Raw genomic sequence first — 13,851 nt, 5'->3', positions numbered from 1 at the left:
TAGAGCCACAGCTCTACTTCCAATTTTCTGGTAGTTAATTGGAAATAAGAGTCTCACAGACTTTTCTCACCAAACAGGCTTTGAACCGTGATCCTCAGATCTCAGCCTCCTGAGTAGTTAGGATTACAGAATGAGCCGCCAGTGCTAGACATGAGTATATTTCTTTTTTGGACAATGTCACCCCTTCATTTGCTTTCCAGTAACCCCCTTCTGCCAGCATCTGGCTTTTATTTTTCTTGATTTAGCAGTTTATAAGAATTGTTTTCTCATGATTTAAATTGTTTCTATTTGTCTGCAAACTGTGTCGGTGCTCACCCATTTTTCTTGGGGTTTGTTAGCTTTTCTGATTGAAAGGGCAGAGGAATAGCCCTAGTCATCAGTATTTTAGATTTTTTTTTTTAAATCATCTGTCCTTCAATAGATGTTTTTTGATGATCATGGCGCTTAAACTCTGGGCCTGAGTGCTGTCCCTCAGCTCTTCAGCTCAAGATGAGCACTCTACTACTTGAGCTACACCACCACTTCCGGTTTTCTAGTGGTTTATTGGAGATAGGAGTCTCAAGGTCTTTCCTGCCCGGGCTGGCTTTGAACCTCGGTCCTCAGATCTCAGCCTCCTGACTAGCTAGGATTACAGGCATGAGCCACCGGTGCCCAGCTCAATAGATATTTTATGATTTCCTTTTCTAGGAGATATGTTTTTATACACATGTGATTTTAATTTTTAAATCCTTAAGTAGTATTTTGCCATTTTGTAATTCTCAGTAACATAGTTAGGAGTTAAAGAATTCATCCTGGATTAATCGGCAATATTTATCTGAGAGTGTCACCTTTTTTAGAGGAAAATCCATCATTACCTCACTGCTCAAAGGTGCTATACCGCCTTTACAAGCTTGTCATAGGAAGTTCTTGTATATGGGTCTGTGTTTGGGCGTGTTGCAGTTCACTTTTCTAGGAGAACACATCCGCATCACACTGGCTCTCCTTACATTACTTTGTGTCCTGCTTGGGAAGGCACTAAACACTACAGTGGTTGCAGGCATGTAGTGTTTCCCGCAAAACCTTGGCTTTGTCTGGAGTCTGTTTTGGTGTTAGGGCTATTTCTCTTGAAAGGGTCCTTGTATTTCTTGTGCCTCTATCGTGTCAGTCTTGATTTGCCAGCCTGGTCTAAGTTGTTACTGTTTCTGTGGAAACCAGCGACTCTAGTTCCCTTTCCTAGACCTCAGGTGGCCCTGCCTTTGCTCTCACTTCAGTTTAACAGATTGCCACTACAATATTTGTACCAACATATTCACAAATGGCTACTTCTAGGCCAGACCTTTTCAAATAACCTATACACATATTTTCATTGCTTCTTTACCAAGAGCTGTGTTCTGGCACTTTTTAGGTGAAATCATGACAAAAGAGAAATTTACCTTGTGAGGTCTGCTATGTTCGACTTGTGACTGTGCCTGCAGAAGAGAAGAGTAAGATAATAAAATGAGTTAATGAACTCTAGCCCTCTGGTGGTGCCAACTTGAAGCTCTGTAGCCATCAAGACCCTCAGACATCTCTACCACGGTCTCCATGGAAGGCATGTAATCCAGGGTGACTCGGTCACCTGGGAGAAAGCAAGTCATCCTATGTCCCTTTCTGCCTTGCTGCCCTGCAGGAGCATTGTACCTGCATCTGGGGTGTTGAGACTTGGCAAAGTGATCCACAGTTGTGATTTTTTGAATTCCAACCCACTGCCCTCATATTTCTTCTGCCTTGTTTCCGATTGTCAGCTCTGGCTATCCTCCAGTTTGATTTGACCACTAATTGTGTTGCACGATGCCACACTGAAATGAATCAAATCAAAATGCTTTTCCTGGAGCATTAGATAAAGCAGGCGAAGGTTCTGAGTAATGAGCAGATGCTGCTAATGCAGGGACAGCAGAGACCTTGCCAGGCCTCCATCTGCTCCATGCCTGCCTGCCTCTGGCCTTGAGCCCACAGCATTGGGGTGGCAACACACTGGAAACCTGCCCCTGCCCACTTTGTCTCATAAAAACTCACTCTTTGGTGAGGAATGTGATTACACACTTCTTAGATGTTGAGAAGTTCTTATTTGCTGGCCTAAATGGGAGGGGAGCGATGAGGCCCGGTGTGCATTATGTGAGTCTCGATGGAGCAGCCAGCAAGTCTTCTTTCTGTGGTGCCGTCAGGCAAGCCAGGGTGGCTTATCCACTGCTGTGCTTGTCCCCACACCCGCTCCATTGTCCAAGCTGAGCCTGTCCCAGCTCCCATGAGTGCAGCAGTAGGGAAGGGGGTCCCACCCGGTTGCTGCTCACAGAGAACAGGAAGGCTAGCTAGCTCTGTGGACTAAAGTTTCCTTGATAATGTTGTGTTTACTGGAATTTCACTTTGTCATAGTTTGCCTGTGTGTCGTATTGTTGGTTTATCTATTCCCTCTTTGACCGTAGTTGAAGTTTTGAAGTCGATTGTTGCTGGGAACTGCTAAGGACAGATGACCGAGGGTTGTGGAGAACCTAACTTTTTTCACAGCCTTTCTTTTCTGGTCACTTTTAACATTTCAGTGTCACATCTAACCTGGTACCTTTGCCTCCCTCAGATCCAGAGGTCTTCTTCAGACAAACCAAACTTTCTGACAAAAACCTTAAAAAAACAGAAATAGTCCTTTTGAAAGAGAAAGTACAATTAAACAATTTGCTGAATAATAGGAGTGCTTACATTTTAAAGATCTTCACAAAAAAAGTGAAAAAAATAAATTCAGAGTCCTGAGCTGGTTTGGATGTGTAAGAAGTTCCTGAAGACATGGAATTGAAAGCGAGAACGTCTGGCAGGCTGCAAACAAGCATGGAGATTCAGTGATGAAAATGCTGAGTGCAGCCTTCTTTGGAAGAAGAGCCTGGATAAACAAAAAAGGTATAAGCTAGGCACCAGTGGCTCATGCCTGTAATCCCATCTATTCAGGAGTATGACATCAGAGGATCACAGTTCAAAGCCAGCCCAGGCAGAAAAGTCCCTGTGAAACTCTTTTTCTTCAGTTAACCACTCAAAAACCAGAAATGGAGCTGTGGCTCGAAGTGGTAGAACCTTGACCAAAAAAAAAGCTCAGGGACAGCACTCAGGCTTTGAGTTCAAGCCCCACAACTGACAAAAAAGGGGTGTGTGTGGTATAGAGAATATAAACATAATGAAAGAGAAAGGACAAAGAAAACTATAATTTCCGAAACGCAAACATAGATGTATGCAAACGATTTGACAATACAGAAGTGAGGTCACTGAGCTTGAAGACATAGAGTAGACACTGTCACACATAGGCATGTGCTAAAGGAGATGGAGTCTTGCTGGAAGAAGTGGGTTGTGGGGTGTGTTTGGAGGAGTGTATCTTGGTCTCAGTCCATTGCTTGCCCTCTTCTTCATGGCAACCGGGATGTGAACAGCTCTACTCCATCATATTCACCACCTCCCACAGCCAAGTAAATGGGGACTGACACCAAAACCATGAGCCCAAATCAGCCTTCCCTCCTTTGATTTGAGGTGACCATCCTCAAGTAGATTGTCACAATGACCGAACCTGGCAAAACTAAGCAGAAGGGGCAGAGGGGACACCGGATGGAGCGTCTGTGGGACAGCCTCACACATTCTCCTCAAAGATAAGATTAACAGGAAACTGTGAACTCCTGTTGAAGTAAGTCATTAGTCAGACGGACACTGATAGCAAATGAAGTTTGAATCTTCACAAGAATGTAGAATGTGTTCAAGCCCCAGGACTGGCAAAAAAAACCAAAAAACAAAAAAGAATATAGAATGGCAAATGGCAAGTGTGTGGGTATATCCATGTGTGTATACATATGTATATATGTGTTATATATGCATATATAGGCAAGTATGTATGTAAATACATTTTTAAAAAAATCTCTTGAAAAGTTAATGGCTATTTAATGCACAGATAAAACTCATGCATTATGCAGCTCATTGCAAATGTAGAAATTAATTTTCATCATGAAAACTTCGTTAACTAACACAGAATATTACTTTTCCATTTGTTTCAGAACATCAGTGAAAATTTTCTGCCTAAACTTGATTGTGTATGCATGTGGGTGCACACATGTGTGTACGTGTGCATGCTGGCCTGCCAGCCAGCCGAAATTGAGGCATGCTGGTTCACACTCTCAATCAGCTTTTTCTGCTCATGGCTGATGCTTTTCTACTTGGCTTTTTGCTAGTTCATTAGAGGACAGTCTCTTTCATTTGTCTACTCAGGCTAGCTCTGGACTGTGATTCTGAGGTCCAGCCTCCTGAGTAGCTAGAACCCTCTCCTTCCCATGAAGGATTCTGCTTTGCCAACATTGGTCCTCAAGCCCGTTTGGGCTCTCCATAGGCAGCAGCTGAGCCCCAGGCAAGTGTGCATCCCCTCAGTTTGTCCTCCAACCTCCTTCAGTCCAGGAGAGCACTGGCTTCCCTCAGCTTGTCCTCCTGACCTCCTTCTCAACCCCATTTGTACTGATTCTGAACTGCCACCTACAGAGAGCAAAGCTCATGTCCTCTCAGATTTTATAAAATTGCACTCTCAGGTCTCCAGCCTAGAGTTCAGAATGCTCATGTGTGGTTAATGAATGAACAGGCACTCCTTAGTGAATGTTAAGCATACTTGAAATTTTTGTTGTAATGCTTGTTTCCCTTGTTGCACAACTTCTGGCTCCTGCTTAATTTGATAGGCACATGTTTATTTACACAGCGAAAATGGAGTTTGCCAGCTGTCTTCGTAGATAGTCAGCTCCATTCAGTGTCTCCGAAGGCAGCTAATTGATCCTGTCTGTTTGACTGTCATGGAGCAGAGGCCAGTCTTCAGGTGCTCATGTGTGAGCTTTGGATCATAGGCACTCACAGCTCTGATTGAAATGCACCGAAATCATAAGACAAACTCTGTAGTTCCAGAAGGGACCGCTGTGTGACTTGTAGACTGTTAACCTGTTTTAAATTTTATGGTCCTGGAAAAGACCAAAAGGGAGGGGCAATACCAATTGTGGTTTATTTCCAAAACCAGTTCAGCGGTTATTTACCTTTCAGGCAATTAACATAATTACCATTATGCTAAAAAGTAATTTTGGAAAGTTCTGCCCTGAGCTCTTATGACTCCACTGGGACAGTTTTAGTTGGGACTTATCTTTTTGATGGAAGCCTAATTGCAATTTTGGCTTTGTGCACACAAACAGAAGCAGCTAATTGTTTAGGCAAATAGCAGATTAATTTAAATATGCATCCCTAATAAAACAAAAATGGTGTCCATTATGGTCCTTGTTCCCATGACGAGGAATATAAATATTCTGTGCAAGTACCATTAGTCGGAGGTCTTAAGGATTGTCAACATTATTTCACAGTGGTAGCACTTTCCAGACACCGCGTAATCTTTACAAAAGCTCACATAAATCAGTTTAAGCTCATTTAGACCCCATTTCCGCTACGTGCAGTTTCATTACCACACTCTGGCTGGCCTCCTCAGGGAAGTGGAAGGGGCGTGCTGCAGACTGGCATGGGTGCCCATCCACAGCTGCCGAACAGGCTTTATGCCTCCTCAAAAGCCTGGCCCTCGTCACTCATGTCACTGTTAATGACTCTTCTAGGCCGGGGTGGGGAAGCGTTCCTCCAGCCTGCCTGCTGCTCTGCATGGTGGAGATCCTGTGCCCAGGAGCAGGTGGACTGCCGGCTCTCACCCCTCCGCCCACTTTTTGGGTTGTGACTCATTCATTGACTTCTTTCACCGTGTGAGTGTGTGTGTGTGCGTGTGCGTGTGCACCAGTGTACCAGTTCTGGAGCTTGAACTCAGGTCCTGAGTGCTGTTCCTCAGCTTTTTGCTCAACGCTAGCACTCTACTACTTGAGCCACAGCACCATTTTCAGCTTTTTTGGATGGTTAATTGGAGACTTTCTTGCCTGGGCTAGCTTTGAACCAGAATCATCAGATCTCAGTCTTCTAAGCAGCTTGAATTACAGACGTGAGCCACTTAGCACTCAGCCATCCCATTACATGTTGTAGGTCTTACTCTGTCCTGTTTTCTGTTATATTGTAATGATGCGTTTTGTGAGAGTCAGGACCATATCCTTTCCATTCTCAGGCCACCTGAGACACTGAGTAAATGCCACTAGAAGATCAACCCGTGCAGTCAGGGCCTTTGTTGTTGTTATTGTTTTTCTAATTTGTTTTTATTTGCTATAGTTATTGCAGTGCCAAAAGCTGTGCCTTGCTGAATGTGTTGTTCAACATGTAGTTTCCTTGAACAGATGACAATCAGCTACTCTGTCACAGGATACCCTGATAGTTCAAGTCCCTACAGTTTCAAGTCCCTAGAATTTACAGGTTGTAAAAGTAGCCATGCTCTAACTATATTAACTAATAAATTGGCCATTTACAAAATGACCCTTCAGCAAAACATCCCTCTCTGACAGCTGCTGTGTCTGCTCTTGCCCTGTGCTCTTGGGTCCCGGATCCATTAGCATGGTTAACAGTGGAATCACAGACCTTGTGAAGCTGGTTTACATTGTTATGGAAAGTGATACTGAGAGAGCCCAGAAGTGGTGACTGCCTGAGTAAATTGTAACGAAGGGCTCTTTACTCGTTCATTTAAATCACTCTAGAAGACCATTGCTGGTTTGGCAAAGACTTTTGTGTGAATAAGCGATGTGCAGTGTAACATGCTGGACAAAAAAAATGATGACAGCAGTGGCACAGGCTTGGGAGGGGAGGGAGCGGTTTTGCTGCCTGAAGTGCTGGTACTCTGAAACTCTATTACCACCGAAAAGTAGGCTGTTGACTGAGGATGCATGTTAACATTCTAAAGCCACCAGAGTAGCAGCAAAGCACTTTGATTTATAAGTCAACAAAGGAATCAAAATGGAATAAACATGTTTGCAACCTAAATATTCAATCCAATAAAAGATAGCAAGGGCAGGGGAGCAAAGAGCAAAAAGGACATATAGAAAATGAGCAGCAAAATGACAGATTGAACCAGTCTCACCAAGAGTCACACCAAACACTTTAAACATTGCAGTTTGAGGCAAGTCTATACGGACCCTAGGGTAAATAGAAAGACCCAAGCGAAGAGGAAAAATGGGCAGGAGTCACCAGCTAGTGCTAATACAGAGCAAACCGGAAAGCCCTAGTGCTTTCTGTGCAGACAGTAGATTTCAGAGCAGAGATCATAACCAGGCATAAAGACATGACATGTAATACGTAGGTCTTCAAGAAGACTATCAATTCTAAATGTTTCTGTCTCAAAAGCCATGTGAGAAGACTGCAGTGACCCCACTGACCAATGAGGGCCTGCACAGTCACCTGCACTGACCAGGAGGAGCTGCGAAGGGAACTTTACCATGAAGTCAGATTTTCCAACAGAAAAAGATCCTTTTTTTTGTTTTTTATTATGAAAATACTGTACAAAGGGGTTACAGTTACATGAGCAAGGTAATGAGTACATTCCTTATCCAGCATTGTTGCCTCCTCCTTTGTTTTTCCCCTACCATTCCTTCCCTCCTACCTCCTCAGCTACCCCTCTCCCCCACCCCGGCCTAAAAGGATCCTTTTTAGGATGTCTGTAAAACTCAACTCTGTAGTGAAGTATATTTTGTTACATCCAGTTCTGTTGGACAGAACTAGTAGTTGATTAATAATGAAAAATGTGTTTATAGATAAACTCCATGTGTGCTTCCGGTGGGTTGTAGCTAAATAGCTTCCGCGCTTGGCAGAGTGCAGGGATCTGCAGTGCATGTCTGTCCGTTGCTCCTCAGGCATGTGTAAATACAGCCACCCATTGGACCCCTTTCTAGCTCAGTTCTAGCTCGGTTCCAGCTCAGCCTCATCATGGACCAAGTGGTTTCCAACCAGCTCTTGAGCCACTTAGAGCATCTGCTTTTTTCTCATGCAAAATGACAGTAAGGATGCTCCTCTCAGGCATGTGTGTGTGTACATGCACACACACATACAAGGGCCATTTGAGTAGCAGTTTCTGCTTCTCTTTACTGTTTGTGGCCATGTTTCAAAGCAGTTTTGGGAAGAACGGTAGGCGAACATCTTGGAGGCGATACCCTGTCTCCTGTTGAATGAGTTGAGATTCTGGCATTTTCTTTTCTGAGTCAGAATAGAAAGAATTTTCCCAAGTGTTCACCAGGGGAAGGTGTCTTTTGTGATCTGCTTACCCTCCCATTTTCCCATAATTCTCAGAATAGTATACTGTGTCTAACATTTGAACATGTAACTGGAAGAAAGCTCTGCTTCTGTTTGTAATCACCTGCTGCCTGCTGACAGCTTGAATCTTGCAAAATGGCTTCAGTTTATTGTTTTCTTCTCCCTTTGTGTGTGTACTAAGCGCTGTTTTATAGTAACAGCCTAAATTCAAATTTCAGTTTAGAGACAAAGTAGAAAGCACGAGAGAAAAAAATGTCAGAAGTAGTAAAAAGCTTTATTCTGGATGACAGAAATTTACAAGAAAAGGGGATTGGTTTTGTGGGTAAGCAATAATGGGGGCAGTCCCCGCCTTTTATTTGGCTTGTCTCCTCAAGCCTTCCCAGCAGTCCTGCACAGTGCATGACTCCATCTTAAGTGTTACTGCGAGGAGAGAGCTCACGGCTGTGAAGTACCTCCCATGTGTACTACTGCTAGAGAGCCATGGAGCTGGAGTCAGACAAAGGCCACAGACTCCCGTCTCCATACTGTTATTTCTGAGAGAAGTTCCAAAGATAAAATCACAAAGCTGTGCTGGCTAAGTGAATCTATGTTTCTTCCTAGGATTTCTCAATATTTGGGACCTGAAGACTGGGAAGTACCCAATTCATCGTTTTGAGCATGATGCAAGGATTCAGGCTCTAGCCCTCAGCCGGGATGACGTCACTATTGCCACGGCTTCTGCCTTTGATGTCGTGATGTTGTACCCCAATGACGAGGGCTACTGGCAAGTAGCTGCAGAATTTGAAGTTCAGAAACTGGTGAGCTTTTCATCTGGCCATTTTATTTTCAGTTCTGAGAACCTCTGGATCTACTATAAATGTAGAGCAATTGATGTCCCCAGTTCACCCAGGCTTCTGGGGCACCTGAAATCTGTGAATCTGACAACAGCCTGTGAAATACTAGGAATCTGAGAGAGACTCAGAGCAGGGAACTGAGTTGCCCCAGGTCTCTATGCTTAAGTTGTAATTCAAACCCTCAGGGCCAGGCTGGGGCTATAGCTGAGTGGTAGAACACTTGTCTAGCATGCATAAGGCCCTATATTCCATTCTCAGCACTACAAAAATCAAACATTCAGACCTTGGAGCTGACTTCAGGGCTTCTCATCCCTGTGGTCTCTGCCAAACATATAGATAGACTCTCTTCCCTAAAAGTCTTGAGATCCACTTCTGGCCTGACTGAGTGAAAATGAGCTCGGTATCACCCAGTCCCTATAGAGAGATTTCCTTCTGCACTATCTTCTACCCAAGGTTGTCTCGCCTGGAATTAGAGCAAGTCCAGAGTGAGAATAGTTAAGTCAGTGCTATTTGCTAGGCGCGATGCTTAAGCACCCACTCCCTAGAGTCATGCCAGCATTTAGCTACGTGGACTCCATGGGGTGGGAGATGATGGGGTCGTAGAAAGGATGTGCTCACACCTGTTTCTGCTGAAATTGGATTTAAATGGACGGATCCTGGCACTAGGTAGCAGAGTGAACAGAAAAGGCACCGTGAACAGTGAACTGATGGCCTGGCCTGGAGCCAGTCCTTACTTCTCTCCCTTTCTCTTTGGTGAAAATTTTATTAGAGCTGAAGAACTTTAAAAGCTTCTTGGTAACCTGACATTGCTGCTTCACCACCCTGAGCTTCTTGATCCACTGTAGGTGCCATGGAGGGCTCCCTCACCCCTTCCTCTCACCTCTGGCTTTCACTGGACAATGTGAATGTATAGTATGTCTGCTTGTTCTTAGAGCCAGCGTAGTGCTTCTTCTGTGGGCTCCGGCTGAAGGGCGCTGTAGACCAGTTGTAAGCAGAAGAACTGAGGCCATTACTTGAGATAAAAGTCCCTCTCTATGAAGTGCCAGTCCTGTTGGAAATAAAGCAGCGTCCTGGCCAGACGGGAAGCTTTTGAAGTACTTCACAGCTCCCAGCAAATGGCACAACCACTGTCCACCTGAGCTTCTTGGTCTGTCAGAAGCCCAACTTCTGAAGATGTTATGTTAGAAAAATAAGGAACAAGTTTTATAGCAGGGAGAAGCAGTAAGCAGCCATTGGTGGAGACATATTTAATAACGCTTTTTATGTATTCTTTCTTGCCCGGGGTGAGGAGTTGCCACAGGCAGCCCTTGGCCCGTAGAGCTGGACCATTTCTGTCTCCCCAGATATTCTCCCCAAATAGCAGTGGCAGTGTTCCCAGGTTTGCAGTGTTAGCCTAGAGCATCCCTCCTTTGTGAAGGAGCCTGGGATGGGGATGTTGGGCTGCCAGTTGCACAGTTGAGCCCAAGGATTAGCGGACTCACCCGGATGTTTGCTTGCTCTCAAGCTCCTCTGGACAGCCTGCAGGATTCAGGCTTTTGAACTTGGCACACTGTCAGGGCGTTGCCGTCCTTTTACACTGTGGATTTTCATAATTACAGTGTGGCTCACCTTCAGCATCCATGTTCTTATCATTTACTCAGGCAGGTGAACACTTAGCATAAGCTGTTGCTCGTGGATAGAGAAAGCAAATTACTTCTGGAGAGTGCTCCTCATGTAGGGCAAACTAGAGAGTGCTAGCAAGCGCAATGCCCTTCCTGTCTTGGGGGCCAGCACACCTCTGTGGGATCACTGCCTGGCACACACACCCAGGGAACACTCAACCTTGAGGTGATTAACCTTTTGCCAACATGTTTGTGTGTTTACAAAATGTACACTTGTGAACATATGCTTTGCTAATATTGTATTTAAGTTTCCTGTAAAAATGTGTGTGTGGGGTGTGTATGTGTATGTGTGTGTATGAGAGAGAAAGAGAGAGAGAGAGAGAGAGAGAGAGCTTGTCCTGTGACTTGAACTCAAGGCTTGGGTGCTGTCCTTGAGATTTTTTTTGCTGAAGGCTAGTGCTCTATCCCTTGAGCCACAGTTCCACTTCCAGCTTTTTGGTGGTTAACTAGAGATATCTCATGGACTTTCCTGCCCAGACTGGCTTTTTTCCTGCCCAGACTGGCTTTGAACCACAATCCTCAAATCTCAGGCTTCTGAATAGCTACCGTTACAGACATGAGCCGCTGGTGCCCAGCTGAGTAAAGCTTTTTTGGGGGGGATGGAGGGAGGAGGACTATTATCCCCTTGTGGTTTAGAATTAAAAGTATGCAGTAAGGATAATAGTGGGAAATTCTCCTTTCACTGTGACTTTCAACCCATTTCCCTCCTTGAAGGCAGGAACTGTTAGTCCTATGTGTGTCCAGGTCCAGGGCATACTTCATCTGTCCTGTCATATCACATGTCAGCATACCCACATCCTCTTGCCTGTTTCCCCACACCCTCCAGTTTATCTGGTAGATTACCCCATTTGCATCAGCTTATACAGAAGTCTTCATGCTTTCTTTGGTGACAGCACAATACTCCTTACATATGTGTACTTCGTATTAGTCTGTTAGTAATGGGTAGTAGATGTTTCTGTTTTCCCAGTTCCTCTGTGTGTGTGTGTGTGTGTGTGTGTGTGTGTGTGTGTGTGTGTGTGGGTGTTGTGTGGGTGTGTGTGTGTGAGTGTCTGCGCGTGCACACGCGCTTGCATTGCCCAGAAACCCAGGGCCTTGTTCATGTTAGGATGGTGCATTATCACCAGGCTCCATTCCTACTCTTTAAGTTTTTTTGTTTTATTCAAGTGCAAGGGATAGAACCCAGGGCTTTGTGCCTACTGAACTATATTCCCAACCCTGACTTTTCTGTTTTAGTTTTTTAAACTATAACAAAAAGTACCCTAGCGAGATAACTTCCTCCACAGACATTTTGCAGGTGTGTGAGTTTACTCATGAGTACTGTATAGATCACACTTGCTGGCTTGGAATGTACATGCAATAAGTATTGCCAGATTTTCCTGTAAGTGGACTGGAATTCATCCCCACATCAGTAAGTGGGGTACATAACATAAGACCCTGTTAACTATAGTTTGGGGTGTCTCAGACGTTGTGGCTGTCACTGATGTGACAGGAAGAAAATGGCATTTCAGTGAGTTTTCACCAGATAGGTTTCCATTTAGGAGTATGTAGTGTTTCTGTTACATTTGGGCAGGTGCTGTTTCATTTCTGTGAACCATTCCTTTCCCCTTCTTTGTTATTTGAACTATTGGTCCCATTAATGTGCAGGAAGAGTTTATTGTTTGTGACCAAGTCAGGACAACTTTAACAGATTAACAACTCTTATCCTTTGACAGGTTGACTACCTTGAAATAGTTCCAGATACAGGACGGTACCCTGTGGCAATAGCCACAGCTGGAGATCTGGTATACCTGTTAAAAGCCGAAGACTCAGCCAGAACCCTCCACTATGTCTATGGCCAGCCCGTCACTTGTCTAGACGTCTCTGACAGCCGGGTTGCCTTTGGCGTGAAGAGTCTGGGATGGGTGTATGAAGGAAACAAGGTACAAAAATAGCAAAATGTATAATTAACACTGATTTTTTTTAAAGACAATTGAACAAACTTGATTTTATTTTCATATGTATTAGGGCAGTGTGTGTCCACATAGTAAAAAAAACTTAGGTACTTAAAAAGTAATTCCTGGGCTGGGAAGGTGGCTCAGCAGTAGAGTGCTTGCCTTGCATACATGAGTCCCTGGGTTCGATTCCTCAGCACCACATAAACAGAAAAGGCCAGAAGTGGCACTGTAGCTCAAGTGGTAGAGCACTAGCCTTGAGCTGAAGGGCTCAGGGACAGTGCCTGAGCCCAGAGTTTAAGCCTCACAACCAACAAAAAAATAATCATTGTTTTTTCTCTCTCTCCTCCCTCCATCCCCACTACACAGAAGAAATTTTAAATAATAACAGCTTAGTTGTGTTGCTGTTATTAATTACTTGGTACTGGGGATTGACCCAGGGCTTCCACTGTGCAACACTGCCAGCCCCTTTCATATTTTTCATAGCAGGTCCTGCTTCTCTGACTTACGTGAATAGATTTAGCCCTTGAGTAAGTTGTAGTGGATGCAATTGAGAAACTGATAAAGAACAGCTCAGCACAAATAACACAGATCAGCCTTCAGATAGATGAAGGTAGGAGGGATTTTTGGCTGACTCAAATTTCCAGCCCAATTAAAAGCATTAATTATGAGAATGAGCTAAGCACACGGATTGAAATTTATGCTTTAAAATGTATAGCTCAAGCCAGCTATTGATGGCTCACACCCGTAATCCTCCCTACTCAGGAGGCTGAGATCTGAGGGTTGCAGTTTGAAGCCAAGCAGGCAGGGCAGGAAAGTCTGATACTTTTATCACTAATTAAACTACTAGAAAAAGTTGGAAGTAGAGCTGTAGTTCAAGTGGTAGGACACTAACCTTGAATAAAAGAACCTTAGGGATGGAGCCTAGGCCGTGAGTTCAAACCCTAGGACTGCCTCCAAAAAAAAAAAAAGTATAGCTCTTCTAATAACTTACTACCTGGTGTTTTTATTGGTGTCTTAAAGTTAGTTTAATGCAATTGCTTCTAAATAGTGGTTTGGAAGCTGACAAAATCACTCAGTCGTATAAATGTTTTGTGAGCACACCAGACACTCATGGGTGACTGGCTTGCAGTACCCATTTGACAAGGGTTCCTCTGTACAACTCTCCTTTTTGTATCTGCTCACCTTCCCATCTGATTGCCTGTTTTTTCTGCCAATACTGAGGTTTGAACTGTGGGTCTGGACACTGCCCCTGAGCTT

At 44.3% G+C, this 13,851-nt stretch overlaps 1 protein-coding gene across 1 annotated transcript in view; it reads left to right on the top strand.

The window, feature by feature from the left end:
* Positions 1 to 13,851, top strand: part of Fbxw8 (F-box and WD repeat domain containing 8) — an 83,438-nt gene that overhangs the window by 43,962 nt on the left and 25,625 nt on the right. Inside the window, exons 6-7 of the mRNA XM_042669639.1 lie at positions 8,767 to 8,963; positions 12,373 to 12,579. Of these exons, the coding sequence (XP_042525573.1) occupies positions 8,767 to 8,963; positions 12,373 to 12,579 (404 nt within the window). The remainder of the gene's footprint in view (positions 1 to 8,766; positions 8,964 to 12,372; positions 12,580 to 13,851) is intronic.

Source organism: Dipodomys spectabilis, unplaced genomic scaffold, assembly GCF_019054845.1.
Source record: "Dipodomys spectabilis isolate Male_0828 unplaced genomic scaffold, ASM1905484v1 ptg000499l, whole genome shotgun sequence".
NCBI lineage: Eukaryota > Metazoa > Chordata > Mammalia > Rodentia > Heteromyidae > Dipodomys > Dipodomys spectabilis.
The sequence above is the reverse complement of the archived record's forward strand: the minus strand, read 5'-3'. Positions and strand labels throughout refer to the sequence as shown.